The sequence below is a fragment of the Bufo bufo genome, chromosome 11 (assembly GCF_905171765.1).
Source record: "Bufo bufo chromosome 11, aBufBuf1.1, whole genome shotgun sequence".
Classification (NCBI taxonomy): Eukaryota; Metazoa; Chordata; class Amphibia; order Anura; family Bufonidae; genus Bufo; species Bufo bufo.
In genome coordinates this window covers 77,378,509-77,400,447 of record NC_053399.1, presented here as the reverse complement: position 1 = coordinate 77,400,447, position 21,939 = coordinate 77,378,509, and the positions used below count along the sequence as shown (strand labels likewise).

General features: G+C 43.2%; 1 protein-coding gene across 2 annotated transcripts in view; it reads right to left on the bottom strand.

Moving 5' to 3' along the window:
- Nucleotides 1–9,800: 9,800 nt before the first annotated feature.
- The window catches only part of DNAJC17 (DnaJ heat shock protein family (Hsp40) member C17), a 28,188-nt gene continuing 16,049 nt past the window's right edge, over nucleotides 9,801–21,939 (bottom strand). Inside the window, exons 7-11 of one of the 2 annotated variants that reach the window (XM_040411677.1) lie at nucleotides 15,843–15,868; nucleotides 12,247–12,324; nucleotides 11,123–11,203; nucleotides 10,421–10,555; nucleotides 9,801–9,934 (exon numbers count right to left, since the gene is read on the bottom strand). In XM_040411677.1, the coding sequence (XP_040267611.1) occupies nucleotides 9,815–9,934; nucleotides 10,421–10,555; nucleotides 11,123–11,203; nucleotides 12,247–12,324; nucleotides 15,843–15,868 (440 nt within the window). In that variant the 3' untranslated portion in view covers nucleotides 9,801–9,814. Of the gene's footprint in view, nucleotides 9,935–10,420; nucleotides 10,556–11,122; nucleotides 11,204–12,246; nucleotides 12,325–15,842; nucleotides 15,869–18,496; nucleotides 19,152–21,112; nucleotides 21,264–21,939 lie in introns of those variants that run through there. The other variant, XM_040411676.1, reaches the window with a different exon arrangement.

The following is a 21,939-nucleotide window of genomic DNA, read 5'->3' as shown; positions in this document are numbered from 1 at the left end:
AGTGCCCATTTTGGATGAAGCAAGTGTAGTCTCCCTTGAATGTCTTGCACTGGTACATCAGTATTTTTTTTTTGTCACCTTAACCAAAAAAATTATGTATATTGCCTTGAAAAAGTATTTTTACCCTCTGGACTTGTCTACATTTTTTCACATTACACTCACAAACTTAAATGTATTTTATTTGGATTTTATGTGATGGACTAACACAAAGTAGCAAGTACAGTATGTGAGAAGTGAAAAGAAAATGATACATGGTTTTCAAAATGTTTAATGACTTAAAATCTGTAAAGTGTGGCGTGCATTTGTATTCAGCCCCCTGATACCCCTAAATAAAATCCAGTGTGACCGATTGCCTTCAGAAGTCACCTAATTAGTAAATAGAGTCCACCTGTGTATAATTTGTCAGTATAACTACAGCTGTTCTGTGAAATCCTCTAGAGGTTTGTTAGAGAACATTAGTGATCCAACAGCATCATGAAAACCAAGAACACACCAGACAGGTCAGGGATTAAGTTGTGGAGAAGTGTAATGCAGGGCTAGGTTATAAAAAAAAAATTATCCCAAGCTCTGAACATCTCACGGACACTGTTCAATCCATCATTCGAAAATGAATGTAGTGTGGCACATCTGCAAACCTACCAAGACATGGCCGTCCACCTAAACTGACATCCCAGGCAAGGAGAGCATTAATTAGAGAAGCAGCCAAGAGGCCCTTAGTCACTCTTGAGGAGCTGCAGAGATCCACAGCTCAGGTGGGAGAATCTGTCCACAGGACAACTATTAGTTGTATACTCCACAAATCTAGCCTTAATGGAAGAGTGGCAAGAAGAATGCCATTTTGAAACAAGCCATAAAAATGCAGTTTGCCGCAAGCAACGTAGGGGACACAGCAAATGTGGGGAAGAAGGTGCTCTGGTCAGATGAGACCAAAGTGTAACTTTTGGGCCTAAGTGCATAACATTATGTGTGGTAGAAAACTAACATTGTACATCATCCTGAACACACCATCCCCAGCATGAAACATGGTGGTGGCAGCATCATGCTGTGGGGATACTTTTTTTTTCAGCAGGGACAGGGAAGCTGGTCAGAGTTGATGAAAAGATGGATGGAGCTAAATACAGGGCAATCCTGGAGGAAAACCTGGTAGATGTTGTAAAAGACTTGAGACTGGGGCAGGGGTTCACCTTCCAGCAGGACGACCCTAAACATACAGCCAGATCTACAATGGAATGGTTTAGATCAAATCATATTCATGTGTTAGAATGACCTAGTTAAAGTCCAGACCTAAATCCCATTGAGAATACGTGACAAGACTTGAAAAATGCTTCTCACAGACACCCTCCATCCAAACTGACTGAGCTTGAGTTATTTTTCAAAGAAGAATGGACAAAAATGTCAACCTCTAGATGTGCAAAACTGGTAGAGACATACCCCAAAAGATTTGTAGCTGTAATTGCAGTGAAAGGTAGTCCTACAAAGTATTAACTCTTGAGGGGGACTGAATACAAACGCACGTCACACTTTCCAGATTTTTATTTATTAAAAACTTTGAAAACCATGTATCATTATCTTTTTACATCACACATACTTGCTACTTTCGGTTGATCTATCACATAAAATCCTAATAAAATATGTTTAATTTTGTGCGTGTAACCGAAAAACAAATTTGGAAAAGTTCATGGGATGTGAATACATTTTCAAAGCACTGTTATACAGTTGCAAGAAAAAGTATGTGAACCCTTTGGAATGATATGGATTTCTGCACAAATTGGTCATAAAATGTGATCTGATCTTCATCTAAGTCACAACAATAGACAATCACAGTCTGCTTAAACTAATAACACACAAAGAAATAAATGTTACCATGTTTTTATTGAACACACCATGTAAACATTCACAGTGCAGGTGGAAAAAGTATGTGAACCCTTGGATTTAATAACTGGTTGAACCTCCTTTGGCAGCAATAACTTCAACCAAACGTTTCCTGTAGTTGCAGATCAGACGTGCACAACGGTCAGGAGCAGTGATGGCCAGCGAACACATGCGATCTGCCATCTTAACTGACAAGTCCGGCGAGGCACAGGTAAGTCCTTACCTGTGCCTGTGCGCGAGCCGGTCTGAAATGAAATGCGGTCTCTGGGAGCAGGCAGTTCCGAGAACGGCCCCCGGACACTGCGAACTGGCCATCACTGGTCAGGAGTAATTCTTGACCATTCCTCTTTACAGAACTGTTTCAGTTCAGCAATATTCTTGGGCTGTCTGGTGTGAATCGCTTTCTTGAGGTCATGCCACAGCATCTCAATCGGGTTGAGGTCAGGACTCTGACGGGGCCACTCCAGACGGCGTATTTTCTTCTGTTTAAGCCAAGTAATTAAAAGAACTCTGGAGGACACTGACTTTTTTAACTGGGGCATCCACAGGAGCCCCAGTTATAGGGGGAAAACAGCCCCCCGTGGGGGCAAGACACACAGGCAGAGCTGATCAGGGTCTCCTTAGGCCCCTTTCACACGGGCGAGTTTTCTGCGCGGGTGCAATGCGCGAGGTGAACGCATTGCACCCGCACTGAATACTGACCCATTCATTTCTATGGGGCTGTGCACATGAGCGGTGATTTTGACGCATCACTTGTGCGTTGCGTGAAAATCGCAGCATGCTCTGTATTGTGCGTTTTCCACATAGAAGTGAATGGGGCTGCGTGAAAATCGCAAGCATCCTCAAGCAAGTGCGGATGCGGTGCGATTTTCACGCACGGTTGCTAGGAGACGATCGGGAAGGGGACCCGATCTTTATTATTTTTCCTTATAACATGGTTATAAGGGAAAATAATAGCATTCTTAATACAGAATGCATAGTACAATAGGGCTGGAGGGGTTAAAAAAAATTAAAAAAAATAATTTAACTCGCCTTAATCCACTTGCTTGCGCAGCCCGGCTTCTCTTCTGTCTTCTTCTTTGCTGTGCACAGGAAAAGGACCTGTGGTGACGTCACTGCTGTCATCATGTGGTCCGTCACATGATCCATCACCATGGTGATGGACCATGTGCTGAGGGCAGTGACGTCATCAAAGGTCCTATTCCTCAAAGAAGAAGACAGAAGAGAAGCCGGGCTGCGCAAGCAAGTGGATTAAGGTGAGTTAAATTATTTTTTTAACCCCTCCATTGTACTATGTATTGTTCTGTCTTCAGAATGCTATTATTTTCTCTTATAACCATGTTATAAAGGAAAATAATAAAATCTACACAACACCTAACCCAAACCCGAACTTCTGGGAAGAAGTCCGGGTTCGGGTACCAAACATGCAGAGTTTTCTCACGCGCGTGAAAAACGCATTACAATGTTTTGCACTCGTGCGGAAAAATCGCGCATTTTCCTGCAACGCACCCGCATCTTATCCGGGCCAAAAACATGACGCCCGTGTGAAAGAGTCCTTAGACCCTGCAGCTCTGCTCCTGCCGGCACTGGAGAAGGCAAGAGTGGTAATAAATCAATCCTGTCTTCTCTGCAGGGTCCCCGCTGTGTCTCATAGCCGGAACCCGACATGATCCTGCTAGATTGTAGGAGCAGGAGTTTTAATCCTAGCGCTGTAAGGGCTGCCAGACCGTTTATATACGCGCTATCTACACGGGGTATGTGCAGATAGGACGTTTATAGTCAGTGGGCAGTCAGGAACAGGTTAAACATGAGCGATACAGTTATGCAAAGCAGTTCACGCAGTTCTCCCACAAAATAAATAGAGCATTGCTCACAGGGACGTCAAATGACAAAAGTAATGAGCCCAATACAGAAATGATCTGCCAGTAGAAGTAACTTTTACGTCTGAGTAGACCCAGAGCCTAGACTCAAGCGTGTGCTGGCAGTGCTGGTGTACTGCTATACGGTAGTAGGATTAATTAAACATAATTAAATATTAGTTATCTATTCTATTTAAACACTGCTTTTCTGTCAATTTTAAAATTATATACTGTTTGTAATCGCATATTCTTAGTCTGCAATATCTGGAAGAGGAAGTCTCAAATACCACTAAGAGTCATGTTTTAACCCCTAGTCAGGGGCGGACTGACCGGTCAGGCACTTCGGACGTGGTCTGAGGGCCCGCCGCAGCCGTGCACATAACATAATGTGCACGGACTGCAAAGTTATTCACCCGGGCCCGGCGGCTGACGCAGCGTCGCGATTTGCGATATTACCCATCACCAACCCAAACTACGGCGGGGCATAGTTCCCTGCCCCGCCGATCAGCACTAAGCCTATGCAGTAGTATTAATACAAAAAATGAATACTAGAAATTAATACTGTGGGGGACAATTAGTACTCTGGGGGCAGTGTGGGGGAAAATTGGTAGTGTGGGGGACAATTTCTACTGTGGAGGCAGTGTGGGGGATAATTGGTAGTGTGGGGGACAATTTCTAGTGTGGGGGCCAATTACTACTGTGGGGGCAGTTTGGGGGACAATTTCTACTGTGGAGGCAGCGTGGGGGACAATTGGTACTGTGGAGGACAATTGGTACTGTGGGGGCAGTGTGGGGGACAATTGGTACTGTGGAGGCACTTTGGGGGACAATTGGTACTGTGGAGGCACTTTGGGGGACAATTACTACTGTGGGGGCAGTGTGGGGGATGTCGCTATTGGGTAGGAACTATAGGGGCATTTCTATTACTAGGACATATTAGGGGACATTATTTTTCAGGGACACTATACAGGTATTATTACCTGGAGCACAATATAGGATGTTATTATTACTGGGTAACTCTAGGGGACATTATAGCTGCTGTAGACACCACAGGGACATTTGGGGGTCATTTATCAAACTGGTGTAAAGTAGAACTGGCTTAGTTTCAACCCGATTCCACTTTTAATTTTAGACAGCTCCTTTTGAGAATGAAATATGGAATCTGATTGGTTGCTATGGGCAACTAAGCCAATTGTACTTTACACCAGTTTGATAAATGACCCCAATTAGGATAAATCTAACGGTGTCTGTGTAACAAACTCTGTAGAGACGAGATGCGGCTGAAAGAATTTGTCATGGGTCAAACAGGGGAGAAGAGGAAAGAGAAGGTCTACATGACAGGAGAAGTCACTGGAAGTAACAGGTATGTATTCTATTATATGTAGAGCGGGCTCACTACTGTGACCTGCGTCTCATCTTCTTCTCCAAGTCTGTTTTTATTATAAGGCTACTGTCACACTAGTATTAAAGTTTTCCGGTATTGAGTTCTGTCATAGGGTCTCAATACCGGAAAAAAACGCTTCCGTTTTTTCCCCATTCATTGTCAATGGGGACAAAACTAAACGGTATCCTCCAAAATGCATTCCGTTCCGTTTAGTTGCGTTCCCAGACCTGAGAGCAAACCGCAACATGTTGTATTTTGCTTTGCGTCCTGGGATGTGGCGCAAGACGGATCTGACAATAGAAAACGGATCAGTCCCCTATTGACTTTCAATGGCGTTCATGCCGGATGCGTCTTCGCTATGTTACAGATAATACAACCGGATCTGTTCATAACGGATGCAGATGGTTGTATTATCAGTAACGGAAGTGTTTTTGCTGAACCCTGCCGGATCCAGCAAAAACGCAGATGTAAAAGTAGCCTAATTTATGCATTTTAAATTTGGCAACTAAAAATGTAATTTGTCTCCTGGGTATTTTTGCAGTCCTATGTAACCCTACAGATAACATGAGGTAAAAGGGTTCTCTGGGATTTACATATTGATATAGGTGATGTGGGCGGTGCAATATGTGGGTGTGGCTTGAGGGTGGGCAGGGACACAGGGGCCCCATAATCTCCTATTGCCCAGGGGCCCCATGAGTTGCCAGTCTGCCCCTAGACTAAATTTTAAGATTTGGAGCATTGCTGACAACATTGTTTGGGGATCATCCAAAAATTCTACTATGACCGTATCTAACCATCTACCCACATAGCTTCAAACTTAGACATACAGTTCCTCTTAAGTTACATTCCCCTTTAAGCTGGACCGTCTCATTCATTCTGGAAAGAAAGTCCTGAACAATGGAAGGCTCAGGATACATCCACCAAGCTGCTAGTTTTTCAAGCTTGATAAAATAGTCTCCGATTACCTAAGATCATGTCCCCATCCACATTATCAATGTCTAGTATACCTAGCAGGCAACATTTTGGCTCCACAACTTAGGCTTGTTTCACACTGCCGGCAGCCTGTTCCGGCATCGAATGCCGAGAATCAGCCGGACAAAAGAGTATCTATCCGGCCGATTCTCAGCATATTTGCTGGATCACCACCAGACCCCTTATAGTTAATGGGACCGGACGGCAATCTGGTTGCGTCCAACAATGCCGGATCCGGCAGGCTGCTCCCCACCGGATCAGCAAACGCAAATTTTATACATGAATTTTATACATATGGAACAATAAAGGCTGTTGGAACATTTTTGGAAGCTGGGCCTATCTTGCATTTTTCAGTTGGACTAGTGTCATCTTCCTAGCACCACACAATTGGGTCAGGTGAGCTCAGCAACATCTTTTTCTCTGCTTGATTACGCTGTCAAAAAGTACAGTCCTCCTGAGTCCTTCTCCCTTAGCCTAAGTCTAGGGTTCTTTTCTTCCAAATCAACTCCCGAAATATACCGTGAATTTTATAAAATAACCTAAAAAGCACCGACACTGGCGTACTGTGTAAAAGATGCATCAGCATGAGGATCATTTTAATTAAATATCCTCTAACAATTGGGGACAAGGGTATCTTACACCAAACATTTACCTTAGTGCCAAATCTTGCTAACAATGGTTCTAAATAATCTGAGACAGATTAGGGTACCCTTCAAACAAAATTGCGATGGGAAAGAAAACTGATTTTTCCCAATTGATGGTCAATCCCAATCTCTTACCAAAATTAGTAATGATATCCATTATGGGCTCTATTAAACTTTTCACATCACCACTATACAGCAACATATCATCTGCATAGAGGGAGGCACTTTCTTCCCTGCTCCCTCTGTGCAAACCATCAAACTCCCTGGACGCACTTAGGTTCAATTGCCGTAGCAAAGAGGAGGGGAGACAGGGGGCAACCCGGCCTAGTTCCCCTCTCCAACGCAAATCTCTCAGATAGTCCCCGATTTTCTTTAAGATGTGGTTATATAGTAGTTGTACCAATTAAATAAATACTGGTTCAAATCCCATAGGACCCTAAACTTCTCACAAATATTCCCACTCGATGCTGTCAAACACTTTGGCAGCGTCAAGTGGGAGAACCGCCCAACAACCAGACATCTCCTGAGGAAATTGCAAGTTGAGATAGAGCCTACAAATACTTATGCAGGTGGCCTTACCCGGCATAAATCCTGATTGGTCCTCACAGAACACACTTTAATTAACTTCTTGGCTAATGATTTGGCTAGGATCCTAACATCAGTTGTCAACAATGAAATAGGACGATAATGATCTGGCCAACTAGGGTCCTTCCACGGCTTGGGTATTGCTACAACTAGAGATGAGCGAAGTTTTGAAAAATTTGATTCAGACGATTGACCGAACTTTGTCTCGAAATTCGATTTGTTCCAAATTAATTTGTCACGAATCACGATAAATCTGGTGTACCCAGGCCCCTCTGCCTAATCATATTTATCCCACCTGGTAGCCCAATCTCAGTGTGAAGGCTTGGAACTTAAACTGCAGGGAGAAGTGTATCGCCATGTGCATTATGCTCTAGTGTACCGACATTCAAACTTAATCCGTTCTGTAGTTACTGTGCCATCAGTATTACAGGCAGTTGTAATTTATCGCTGCTTACATCACTGTTCAGAGCACCAAAATTCATAGCTAATGCTTTCTATGAGCTGTTGAATTACTGTGCATCAGTATTACAGGTCAATAAAAGTGTCAGGTCTAAATTTATCGTTGTGGACTTAACTGTGCAGTCCACCAAGATTCAAGTAGTCAGCAGCAGTAACAGTGTGCACCAAGATTCATAGCTAATCCCTTCTGTTAAACAAAAAGAAAAGCATACAGCATCCTTCAGTAAAGCAAAAAAAAAAAAAAAAAAATGTGCAGGACCTGTGTCCAAATGGCTCCTTAGTGGAACAAAATAAAGAAATGGAGGCAGCACCAATAAAGTAGTGGAGAACAAATTGTTCTTTTAATGCGTGTTGAGGCAGTCCAAACACATGCTTTGTAATCCCTTCTGTTAGCTGTCGAATTAGAGGTCAGTATTAGCATCAGGTCTAATTTATCGCCATGGACTTAACCGTAGACTGCCCCAAGATTCAAGTAGTGACCCCATGACCGAGTGGGGAGGGTGGCAGCAGTGGTACTAACCGTGACAAAAGTGGCCTCGTGATAGAGGGGGGAAGGTGGCAGTAACAGTAGTAGCACCATGACAGAGTGGGGACGCTGTCAGCAGCAGTAGTGGCCCTATGGCAGAGTGGGGATGGAAGTGGAAGCCGCGCAGAGTGGGGACGGTGGCAGCAACAGTAGTAGCACCATGACAGAGTGGTGAGGGGGTGCAGCAGCAGTTGTGTTGACACCACTGTTTCTTTTTCTGATCCGTCAGAAGAACAGAAAGTTAAAAAACTAAAAAAATTAATCCTGTATTTGGAGCATCCATAAAGCCTCTTTCAGACGGTCAGTGTTTTGCATCAGTATTTGTAAGCCAAAAAAAGGAGTAGGTCCAAAACAGATAAAATGATCACCGATCTCGGCGATCGATTGCTGTCGATACAAGTGACGAGCAGCATCAGTAGCAATAGACAACGTTAAAATCGATGGGAAGGACCAACAGCTTCCTTCTGATGACGTTGGCGAGCCCTGACTGCTGAAGGCGGTTGCAGCATCAGGTTGTAAAACTAAACGGGTGGCATGATTTTCCCATGCCACTTTATGGTGATGCAGGTCCGTTGTGCCAACACTCGCACCCTTGGCTGCAGATCTCCCACTGCTTCCACCCTGCTGTCTCATGGACACGCTGCCACCGGATGATGACGATGCCCTCTCTTCACCCGGCTCCCACGTGCGATCGACTATATCATCTACATCAGTTTGTTCCTCACTAATGTCACCTTTCTCTTGTGCACGTCCATGACGTCTCGCAACATGTGCTTCTGCCAGACTGTTATCGGTAGTTGAACGCCCAGAGGAATCTGCAGCGGACCTCTCCTCCAAGTCTGGCCTGTAACTGCTGACTGTCATCACAAAGCTCATCCTCGCTGTAAAGGGGAACAGAGCCAGCAGCATGACTTATTTGGCTAGCAAGTGGAGCAGCAAAAGCAAGAGGCAGGTTCAGGACAGGTGAGGGCACAGAGGCAATAGAAAAATAAGAAAAAATATATATTTTTCATCAGTTCAGACCCCCGATGTTAATACATCCCGCAATCAGATCTCCATGTGAATGACCCCTATGCTCAGATCAAATATAAAAAAAAAAACTAAAAAAAAACTAAAAAAAAACTCTCCTGGTCCCGACACCACCGCTCCTCCCATCCAGCTCTCTTCTTCTTCCTGCTGTGACCTAACGCGCACAGCGTGCTGATGTCCTCGCGTTGTGTGCAGTCACAGAACAGGGAGCGGTTGAGGACCAGGAAGCTGCATTCACCTCTTCCTGGTCCTCCAGTGCAGGGAAACGAGAACCATGCAGCCATCTAATGTTTCCTACTTTCGGCGGTCATGTGCCCTGGCGGTTGGGCACCATGCAGAAATGCATCCTTTAGCATCGACATGACTGGCTATAGTCAGCCAGCAGTACAATGGCTACACACATTTCTTTTGAAATCACGCAAACATGCTAAAAAAGTATAATAAATTTAATACACTGTATTAAAATAGATTTGCTACAATTAAGTTAAGTGTTGGCCTCTTCGTCTTCTTTCTGGAGCTGTTCTATCAATCTCTGACGCTCTGCTGCTTGTCTCATCCTCATTAGCACTAAACTTTCATAGTCCCGTTCAGATCGTAGAGGGTCCTGCAGAGGGAAAAACTCATCAGTAAGCCAGAAACACAAAATGGGGTTTTCACACAGAATTTTTATTTTATTTTTTACAATTTTGGATTCCACTGAAATCCCTTGGCAGCTGTGTGCTTTCTGCCTCCCATTCTTTGCAATGGGCGGCAGTGCAGAAGGGACACATCCCCTCCGAGATCTTCAGGGCTGCCCCCCACTGCAAATAATGGGAGGCAGTGCAGAAGGGACACATCCCTCCGAGATCTTCAGGGCTGCCCCCCACTGCAATTAATGGGAGGCAGTGCAGAAGGGACACATCCCTCCGAGATCTTCAGGGCTGCAAATAATGGGAGGCAGAAAGGACATGGGCATCTTTCATTAGAACTTTGCATGGTGCCATTCCTCTGTTATTCCACCTGGTGATCATAGCCCTCATCCTATACCAGTTCTGTAATTAGTGGTTACCCTTTAAACCAATCCCCTTTGGCGTGGTGAGCACCTTCTTACCTGAGCTGAGTGACTGGACACGCTTGAAGCCGTTTTGCCGACAGTCTCCGACATAGCAGATGGTGGAGGAGCATCAAGCCAGGAGATTTGCAGAGGATTATTTAACAAGCCAGCTTCATTTCTCACAGCCAGTTCCTACAAAATAGGACATCTTTGATCGTACAAGTTCTTCAGATCATATCACCTCGATTTGTACCATTTTTCAGTCCCCTGTAAATTTATGATGACACCAAGGTCCACATGCCCCTCCATGTAGGGACTTGCAAATCAAACTTGGAGGCTGGTGCATAGTAGAAAACACCTCTTCCAAAGTTATATCCGAAACTATCCCCAAAAGTAGTAGGCTTATGATGTAAATGACAATGCTGAGGGCCAGAGCTATGGTTGTCACCTTTTTACTCCCCACAACATGCCTACTTGTACATGGTTTATGGTTTGGCACAACAGTGATACAACAGTAGTTGTCCACTACTTTTCCTGTCCTCGGGATAGGCCGTTAATATACGATAGACGGGGGTCCGACCCACCAATCAGATGTTTAAGAGTAGCTCCGATGCCAGAACTAAACAGCTGTGTCCATCGTGTAGTGAAAGTGGTAGTTCCAGGGTTGGAGCTGCTCTGACACAGCCGATTGGTAAAGATGAAGGATGTCAGGAGTAGTAAGAGTGGACAATCCCTTTAATAATTTAGATGTAAACTTACCGCAGCTTTAAAAGTTGCAAATTCAACTATTGCCGACCCTTTCTTCTTGCTGGATACTATTATGTTTAACACTTCTCCATACTGCAATATAAATAAGTACGGTCAGTAATAAAAGGGCGACATGTTGACCTCACACTGGTGTCTTCTCACCGGACATTTCAATATGACCCATTACAAATGTGATCAGAACTTGATGTATGAATAGATGCAAACATATTGCCAAGGCATGTTCAGAAAATGGCAGAAAATTCCCCTCTCATTGTTCATATGGCAGATTTTAAATAATCCACACCACGGAAAAAAAAGATGTAACGCGCGGAAACCGTGGAGCGCAGCCATAGATTGTTAGACCTACTGGAAGGAGCTAATCCACAAGCGGATCCTTGGCATGACAAACCCTTTTCCTGGGAAAAATATGCCGTTTGAAGATGCCCTTTAATGTAATCACTTTAAGGGGTTGTCCGAGATTTTGATATTGATGACCTATCCTCAGATCAGTGGGGGTCTGACTCCTGTCACTCTCCAGCGACTCGAAGGCCGGAGTTGCACATTGGCCACATGACCAATGAACATGACGTCACTAGGAAGAGGTCAGAGAGCTGCAGCCTCTTCATGCCGTAAGTCTGACCTCCACCTCCTAAAGATTGGCCATCAATATCAAAATCTCAGACAAACCTTTTAATAATCATGTAGCAACTTTGTACAGAATAAATCTACAAGGGTTGTCACCCAGCTTTCTTACAACCCTGAACGAATGACAAGGCAGTTTTGTTATACAAGGTGGAGCACCAGAGGCAAATGATCTATACAGGTGCATTGCTAAAGAAGCTGGACATGGACCGTGGACAGGAGTTGACCTCACTGACTTCTAGGCATGCTCTGTGACCAGTACAGAACTGTGCAGCGAGGGGAGTGGTAAGTTGCATCACCCATTGTGAATAGTGGATTCATTGTAACTCTGCTTGTGATGATAATGAGATGACTACTGAAAAGTGATCTGAACAGATTGCAAAGTATTGTCATATTAGGCCAAGTGACCAGTGTGAAAATTGCAGGATTTTTTTTTTTTAAATAAATACAGATGGAAAATTAAAAAAAGAAATAAAAAAAATGAATGAACCAACCTTTTGTAGAAGCCTCTGAAGAACGTCTTCTGTGTATCCTCCTCTTCTATCGTCATCCTTTTTGCATTTCCATTTTAGCTGTTAATGATAATGGATGGGTTATGTGGAAGCCCCATATAGGTCAGGCACAAGTATATGAATATCTGTGAAGCTCTGGTATGACATCACTACAATTGTGACCTGAAGAGGAGAATTTTAACCCCTTGTACCCCAGGCCAGCTTTTTGCAAATCCGACATGTGTCACTTTATGTGGTAATAACTTTGGAACACTTATTTATCCAAGCCATTCTGCGACACATTGTACTTCATGATAGTCATAAATTCGAATTTTAGAAGCAATTCTTAAAACGTTTAAGAAAATTTACAAAACCCACTATTTAAGGACCAGTTCAGTTCTGGAGTCAATTTGTGGGGCTTTACACAGTCAAAACCCCCCATAAATGACCCCATTGTAGAAACTACACCCCTCAAGTTACTCAAAACTGATTTTACTAACTTTGTAAACTCTTTAGGGTTAAAAGATAAAATTTCTAAATTTCACTTTTTTGGCAGATTTTCCATTTTAATCCATTTTTTTCTTTAACACATCGAGGGTTAACAGCCGTACAAAACTCAATATTTATTACCCTGATTCTGCGGTGGTAAACTGATGTAAGGGCACATGGCAGGGCGCAGAAGAAAAGGAGCGCAGTATGGTTTTTGGAAGGCAGATTTTGGCCTCATGCACACGACCGTGGTGTGTTTTGCGGTCCGCAAAACACGGATGGCGTCCGTGCGCATTCCGCAATTTGCGGAACGGCACGGACAGCCTTTAATATAAATGCCTATTCTTGTCCGCAAAGCGCGGACAAGAATAGGACATGTTATATTTTTTTTAGCAGAGCCACGGAACGGAGCAACTGATGCGGACAGCACACGGAGTGCTGTCTGCAACTTTTGCGGCCCCACTGAAGAGAATGGGTCCGCATCTGAGCCGCCAAAACGGCAGCTCTGATGCGGACCAAAACAACAGCCGTGTGCATGAGGTCTTTGCTGGACTGGTTTTTAGATGTCATGTCCAATTTGAAGCCCCCCAGATGCACCTTACAGTAGAAACTTCCAAAAAGGGGACCCAATTTTGGAAACTAGGAGATAAGGTGCCAGTTTTATTGGTACTATTTTGGGGAACATATGATTTTTAATTGCTCTATATAAGTTTTTTGTGAAGCAAGGTAACCAAAAAATGGCTGTTTTGGCACAGTTTTAAATTTAATTTTTTACAACATTTATCTGACAGGGTAGATTATGTGCTATTTTTATAGAGCAGGTTGTTATGGATGCAATGATATCAAATATGTCTACTTTCTTTGTTTCAGTTTTACATAATAAAGCATTTTCGAAAAAAAAATTATGTTTTTGTGTTTCCATTTTCTGAGCGCCTTTTTTTTTCCTGCCGATCGTCTTGTAAAGGGGGCTCTTTTTTTGTAGGAAGAGTTGACGTTTTTATTGGTACCATTTTGGGGTACATATGATTTTTTGTTCATTCATTATTATGCTTTATGGGGTAAGGCTTTAGTTATTTTGGCACAGTTTTTATTTATTTTTACAGCAGTCACCTGAGGGGGTTAGCTCATGTGACATTTTTATACAGCAGGTCGTTACGGACGTCGCAATACCCAATATGTATACTTTTTCTTATTTATTTAAGTTTTACACAATAAGTTTTGAAGCAAAAAATAATAATAATGCATTTTTTTTTTACACAGTTTTTATTTTTTTATGGCGTTTATCGGGCAGGGTGTATCATGATATATTTATAGAGCCGGTCATTACTGACACGGGGATACCTAATATGTGTGTTTTTTCCTATTTTTTTATTATAAAATCAGGCGAACGGGGCATTTTTTTCTTTTTCTACTTCAAACTTTATATATTTTTTTTATTAAAAACCCTTTTTTTTTTTTTTTTTTTTCCAACTTTATTTCTGTCCCACTCTGGGACTTTACTTTTGGGGGTCTGATCCCCTCTGCAATGCATTACAATACATCTGTATTGTAATGCATTGCCTGTTAGTGTATGACACCGAGTCATACACTAACAGGTTACCTAGTTACCTCGTCACCCATCTGGTCCCCGCCACAGCAGCGCGGAGGTCAGATGAGCTCCTTCATCCGCCGCAAACCCCTTCTATGCTGCAGTCAGCGCTGGCTGCGGCATAGAAGGGGTTAATCCATCCGGCGGATACAGCAGGGGCCCGGCTATCAGGGACTGCCGGGCCCCTGCAAGTCACTTGCCGCCATGACGTACTATTACATCAAATGTCGGGAAGGGGTTAATTAAGGATTTCAGCAGCTGTGGAAATAACGGCTTTCAAGCTCATGTCCTAAAGACAAACGGGCATCATCTTGACTGCTTCATCTGAGAAGATACACTGATGAAGTCCACTATATGTAAGCAACCATAGAGGCCATGGGCACAACTGTTGGTCCAGATATAGTTTACTGGATTTTTATTTTTTTTCCAGTGTGTACATATTTTTTCACAGCTCTGTTAAAATGATGCTAAAAAAAAAAAAATTATTCCAACTAAATAAAATAAAAAATCTGTTCTAAAAACAAAAACCCCATGAAAAGGATGGAAGATAAGACTCTGATCACACGGGGGTCCAACAGCTGTGTCTCCCACCCATCCTGAGAAGGGCAGTCCCGAGTATCCACTGTGCTTCATTCGATTCTATCAGACCGCCGGAGATGAGGGGAGGTTGCGCATTGGAAATGTTGGCCAACAAAGTAGTTCTTCAGCTTTAGGGCTCATGCAAAAGACCGTATGTATTTTGCGGTCCGCAAAAAATACGGATGACGTCTGTATGTATTCTGTATTTTGCAAAATGGAACAGCTGGCTCCCAATAGAACAGTCCAAATATTGTCTGCATTACAGACAAGGAAAGGACAGGTTTTATTTTTTTGCGGAACGGACATACGGAAACACACACGGAGTAACTTCCGTTTTTTTTGTGTGGACCAATTGAAATTAATGGTTGCGCATACAGTCTGCAAAAAAAACAACAAAAAAAAACTGAACCGACCCGGAAAGAAAATACGTTCATCTGCATGAGCCCTTATGTGAAGGAATCTTGTAAATGAAAAATTTCTCACCGTTTTCAAAATCTCTGCTTGCTTTCAGAGCATGGGCATGAATGGCAATATGTAAAACATGGTGAGGAATCAAGATGCAAAGTACATCAGAAAGCTGCGTAACTTATTACACAGTGGTAAGCGCTATGCTCTGGCTCTAGTCTGGCCTTGCAGCGCTGGGGTCCTAGGTTCAAATTGGACCAAGTCCACATCTTTATGGAGATTGTATCTTCTCCCATACTTGCACTGGTTTCCTCAAACACCCCAAAGACATACAGACTGGGAACTTAGATTGTGAGCTCCATTGGGGACAACAAGTAATGATAACGTCCATAATGTCAGCGCAAATTCAGGGATTTAGGATACGATAACTTCCTTTTCCGGTCGACCAAGGTAATACAAACTGTGAGACTTTATGTACTTGATCAGTCTATTAGGAAAAGGACATATGGGATTTGCAGGTGCCCAGGACAGTACATACCTTCAGCTTTGCAGGTCCTGCAGATTCTGAAAATATAAAAAGGCAGTAAAAGGGATTAAAGGCTTTGTGAAACATTTACCCAAGGATCTCGATTCTATAGGTAAGTATTGTAAGGGATCGCTCGCTCTCTGGGGGTCGCAATCACAGACTTCTCCTCAAGTCCAAAAGGTGCTTCATTTCGTCACTTCAGCACCATCACACATAAACACCTGCCCGTCTGGGCTCTACCTCACCTATAGAGCGCCGTTCACGCTTCTGACCACACCAGCACCCTTGGGGAGTGATGGTCCAAGTCCTCCCGACTCTGACCGTGCGACCCTCTTTCTGTAGGCGTCACTGGGCCCCCCAAACTTTAGGTTTTGCAAAGCCCTGTGGCTGAGACGACACACAGCCTCTTAAGACTTCCTCAGCCTTTAGCCTCTTGCACACAAATTATGTATTCTGCGTTCTGTATTTCATTTGTTCCGTTTTTTGCATCCGTAGTGTTTCCGTTTCTGTTATTTCCGCAAAAAAAAATTCTCCGTTTGGTTTCCGTAGGCGATCCATTTTTTGCAGATCGTAAACGAAAACAGGAACTTTGTAGTCATCATTTTTGGACGCATCCCCTTTTTCACTCCCCCTATAGGATCGAGAGCTTAGTTGGAATCCTGTGTTTGGCAGACATTGTATCATGGCTGGCGATTCGGAGGAAGTGGTTCTCTTGTGCTGGCTGATTTCTCGTGACCAGGAACAGCAGAACCGAGGAGGAGGAGGAGGCATTGGGTTCACCCTATTGTCTCTCAACGGCGCAGGAAGGGTCATTTCCACACGAGGTACATGGATCTGCGACAGCAGGGATTGTCGTAGGTCTGTGAACCGCTTTGACTTGTTAGTGACTCACATACCAGGACACAAATATGAGGCACTGCATTTGTCCTGAGGAACGCGAGGCATGTATTATTTTAGATTTGCAGAATGTGCAAACTATTAACTCTTCCTATTTTTGCCATTTGTAATAAGTGTGATGGTGTAGCTACAATGTGATCATGTGCATATGTAGTTTTGGTGTGTTTTTTTGATGAGAGAGTATTTCTGTGTTGCATTCATTTTTGGGGGTTTTCAGGATTTTTGGCAACTGGGAATTGATTTTCATCTCTGCATTTTGAGTTCCTGCTGGGAGTCTCAACTATTTCTCGGATAGTTTGTCAAACCTGTGATTTGATTTGGCAGCGACTCAGGGGAGCGGTGATGCCAGAGCCCAAGGAGGACGGTTTTTAGGTCGATGTGCAGTTACCAAACTGTATTAAGGCACTGGATGGCAAACACATACGTGTCAAGAAGCCGCCTCACTCTGTCCCGATTCTACAGCTTTTCAGTAGGGCTGTTGGCTTTGGCAGACACTACTTAGAATTGTGGATATCGGGGCCTATGGGAGCACTGCAGATGCGTGCATTCTCAGTTCTTCTAGAATGTGTGAGAGACTTCAAGCCAACCAGCTAGCCCTCCCAGAGGCCAGAAGGCTGCCCGGTTCTGCGGGACCACCGGCACCATTTGTAATTGTGGCTGATGAAGGGTTTGCTTTGGCACCACATGTCATGCGCCCCTTCCCCAGACACAACCTGGATGACAAACAACGTATCCTTAACTATCGGCTGAGTAGAGCCCATCAGTATGTTGAGTGTGAGTTTGGAATACTCTCACACAAGTGGAGAGTATTACGGTCATCCTTACAGATGGCACCAGAGAATGCCACCTGGGTTTTCAAGCATGTGTGATCCTGCACAACTTCGTCAGGATTCATGATGCTCCCTCAGAATTTGATTTATTAGAAACTGGTACATCTTCTTCATCTAGAGGATTGGACCAGACCCTTCATGGACGACCTGGAACTGCAGGGCTTGTAGTTCGGGCCTGCTATGAAGAATATTTTTCAAGTCCTGAGGGTACATTGCCGTGGCAGATGGACGTAGTTCATGGCAGACTATGAAGTGATCTGGACTCTGGTCATCATATTTTGGTGGTGGTGGAGAGGGGGGGGGGGGGGGGGGGTTATATGTAGATAGTGTAGGGACTCACAAGATAAAGAGGACCCTTGACGTGGGCTTGTAGGCTGGGGTTAAACTGTAGCCAAAACTTAAAAAAATTAAATAAAAAAATCTGTCTGTTAATTCAGGTTCATTTTTGAAATATGCATGAGCATGTTATTTTTTTGTCTATATAAACCCTGTAATACCTCTTTATAATGATATGTGTAGGATCCTTTTTATGTTTGATGACGCGCCCACCTGTTTAGATATCTCTAACAACATATTTTATTTCTTAAGGCATGCAGAACACTTCAAGACGCTGTCCAAGGTCCCGGCTTTGGAGGTTATCCCAGCACATTAGAACATTTAGAAAAAAATCCTTTGCCATATGTATGGTTGTCTTAAAGTATATTCACAACCCTAGTTGTAATTAATAAAATAAAGTAAGCTAAACTAGGTGTATTCAGTGTATACTTTTTGCATTTCAATAAAAAAAACTAAATGGTGTTATTGTTTGAAGGTTATAACATATTGAATAAAAAGGCCAGACATTTTCATTTTCATATTTCTTTATATGATAAATGAAAAGTAACAAATGATACAGGCTGAATTAAAAGCCAAACAACAAAAAACAAACAAACACCACAACATAAATAAAAAACTCCATAAGCTCCCTTATGAAAGGTCCCGAGAGCCTTCATAATGCGCCCGGGAGCCATATTCATGCTCCTGTGAGTATAGGGACTATGAATAATAAGAGCTGGGCCCAGCAGGGTGTGACACCATGCTGGGCCCAGGTTATGGGTCTGTGGATAACATTAAAGCCCGCTGCTTCAGGTTATCCAAAGTGCACACAAGCTCCATTGGATCCATTGGTGAATCCATGATAAGGGCCACGGAAGACATAATGTTGACAAATAATGCTTTTTTCTGGATAGATAAACTTTCTATCAGGGGAGCGAGCCCACTGAGCATGCGCTCCACTTTCCTTTCATCCCTTCTCTGCCTCAAATACTCGAGCACCTGACTATCAATCAGGGCTCGAGTATTTGAGGCAGAATCCAGAAGGTCTCTAGTCCCCCTTCTCCGCCGTGGCTGTCTCCTGGGTCGTTCTGGGCTCGATGGAACTACAGCAGCTCCCTTCAAAGCAGAAGACTCCTCCTGACTCTCAGGACGAGCCAGCTGTTCTACAGATTCGGCCTCTTCAGCCACAGGACGAGGGGATTCCAGGGGACCAGCAGCTTGCTCATCGTCTGTCGAGCGCGTTGCATGACCCCCTTGGTCCTCCAGGCTGTCAACGGTCCTGTGAATGAGAGCTCATTTTGAATAAATAATGTGGGTCTAAAGGGTATTACCATATAAAACACATTTAAGAACCCACACTGGAACACCGGGGTCCAGCAGCATTTTAAAAGGAGTAACGTATTGGGTTGCTCAACCGGGAGTATGAATGATTAAGGTGCAAACTGCTAAAGACACACCCAGTCTAAGGTATTAGCAGGCACTCTTACAAATGGAGGACGTATTTATTAACTAAAACTCATAAAAATCCACACATTTATAAATAATCGGAGTAAACCTAGCAGCATAGGTAATTAATAAGCGGATTATCTGTTAGTAGACTGTAGTTGATCCTCCAGATTCAAGTATTCACAACTTCATATATGCATATCGCTAAGACAATGAAGTCCCTAAATCAACAGTAGTATTGTGGGGTTTTCAATCCTCACTCAATTAGAGATATGTAGGGTCTCTGTGTTTGATCAACCCTCAAGTAGAAAATGTCAATGGGACAGCTGTAAGAGCAGCGATGTTTAAGGAATCGGCACCAAAACGGAGAGGATATAGTACATGGTAATTGAACCACTGTTTATGGAATCGGCACCAAAACTCTGAAAATAGTTTGTTAATTGAACCACTGTATTCAGCGATTTTTAGAGTAGCGGCACCAAAACAGATAATAAAGGAGTTACGTTCAGGGGTAAGTGGGTTTCAGACCGGTGTACCTAGACGCGTTGTCCCGGGTGTTCTTCGGTACTTTACGGCGCTTACCTCTCAATGAGTTGTCTCTCCCCCCTTCGTAGTCCCGTAAGTAACGTCTGCTGTATGTGCAAGTCTCCGACGTCCCACGTGGACTGAGGTAGCGCGCGTGGTCTCTGTTCGTGAGAGCAGACGTCAGCGCTGACCTCACAGGGATTCCTCCCGGCGTTGTAGTAATGTAGAGTGATGGTATCCAGGAGACAATGTGATGGATTGTCGGGGACTTGCATACAAGCACATACAGCAGACGTTATGGGACTACGAAGGGGGGAGAGACAACTCATTGAGAGGCAAGATAAAAAATAAATAATAAATAAAAAAAATAAAAAAATCGCTGGCGATTCCTTAAACATCGCTGCTCTTACAGCTGTCCCATTGACATTTTCTACTTGAGGGTTGATCAAACACAGACCCTACATATCTCTAATTGAGGGAAGATTGAAAATCCCACAATACTACTGTTGATTTAGGGACATATCATTGTCTTAGCGATATACATGTATCAAGTTGTGAATACTTGAATCTAGAGGATCAACTACAGTCTACTAACAGATAATCCGCTTATTAATTACCTATGCTGCTAGGTTTACTCCGATTATTTATAAGTGTGTGTGGTTTTTTATTAGTTTTAGTTAATAAATACTCCATTTGTAAAGAGTGCCTGCTAATATTTTAAGTATTTTACAATATTGATTAACTATTTTGAGTATTGCTTGTCATTATTAAAAGGCTGGAGAAGCTCTTAATAAAGTGGTTATTTGGGTTCCCAAATAACCCCTTCATCTCTCATGTAGCGTAAAGTACATTATTTGCAGTGCAGGGGGCAAGGTCTGTTTCAGCGCTGGCAGTGATGTACCGTCCACACCGACTCCGGCCTGGCTAATGCTGACGAGCTGTTGACGGGACCTGCACAGATGGATGTCCCTTTTATCGCTCTCCTCACCCGTTTCAGATGTCACCCATTTGTGCAGGTCATGTCAGGAGAAACAATGCTAGATGGAAGTCTTCTTCTAGCATGGTCTGGACAAGGGCAGTATATTACCGGCTGAGGACAAGAGTGTACCAGGCATCTGCAATCCAGGCCAAGGGAGAGCATAGCATTAAAAATTACTTCTATGCTGTTATCATTCATAAAAAAATAAAAGGCAAAAAAAATATAAAAACAAAATCAAGCTTTTTTTGGCATGTATACAATTATAACTACTAAATACATTTTGTACTCACGGCCCAAGATCCAGCAGAGGTCTCAAACACTGAAGCTGCTTAGTATAAAGATATGGCTTCTTGCGAAGACCCCCATCGCCACCGTGTCCCTGGGAAATTACGAGCTCCCGCCGAAACCGATCTCGGCATGAGCGGGTCTTCCCTCGTTGCCCTGTAGAAATATAACATAACAACCATTGTAAGTGTATATGTACACACACACACACACGTATAAATGTACGTGTACAAATGGTTAAACAAAATGTATAGATGGAAACCCATTTATGTTGATCCCATATACAGTAACCTGTATTGTACTACAATTGTATTTAATAATTTATTTGAGCCATATACATTCAATGGCCCTGTAAACACACATTTCAGTCTATTTGATTCTAGCAGATAGCATTTATAATGTAGAAAACGTGAATACAAGCCACTTTATAATACACTGCTCAAAAAAATAAAGGGAACACAAAAATAACACATCCAAATCTGAGTTAATTAAATATTCTTCTGAAATACTTTGTTTTTTACATAGTTGAATGTGCAGACAACAAAATCACACAAAAATAAAAAAATGGAAATCACATTTTTCAACCCATGGAGGTCTGGATTTGGAGTCACACTCAAAATTAAAGTGGAAAAACACACTACAGGCTGATCCAACTTTGATGTAATGTCCTTAAAACAAGTCAAAATGAGGCTCAGTAGTGTGTGTGGCCTCCACGTGCCTGTATGACCTCCCTACAATGCCTGTGCATGCTCCTGATGAGGTGGCGGACGGTCTCCTGAGGGATCTCCTCCCAGACCTGGACTAAAGCATCTGCCAACTCCTGGACAGTCTG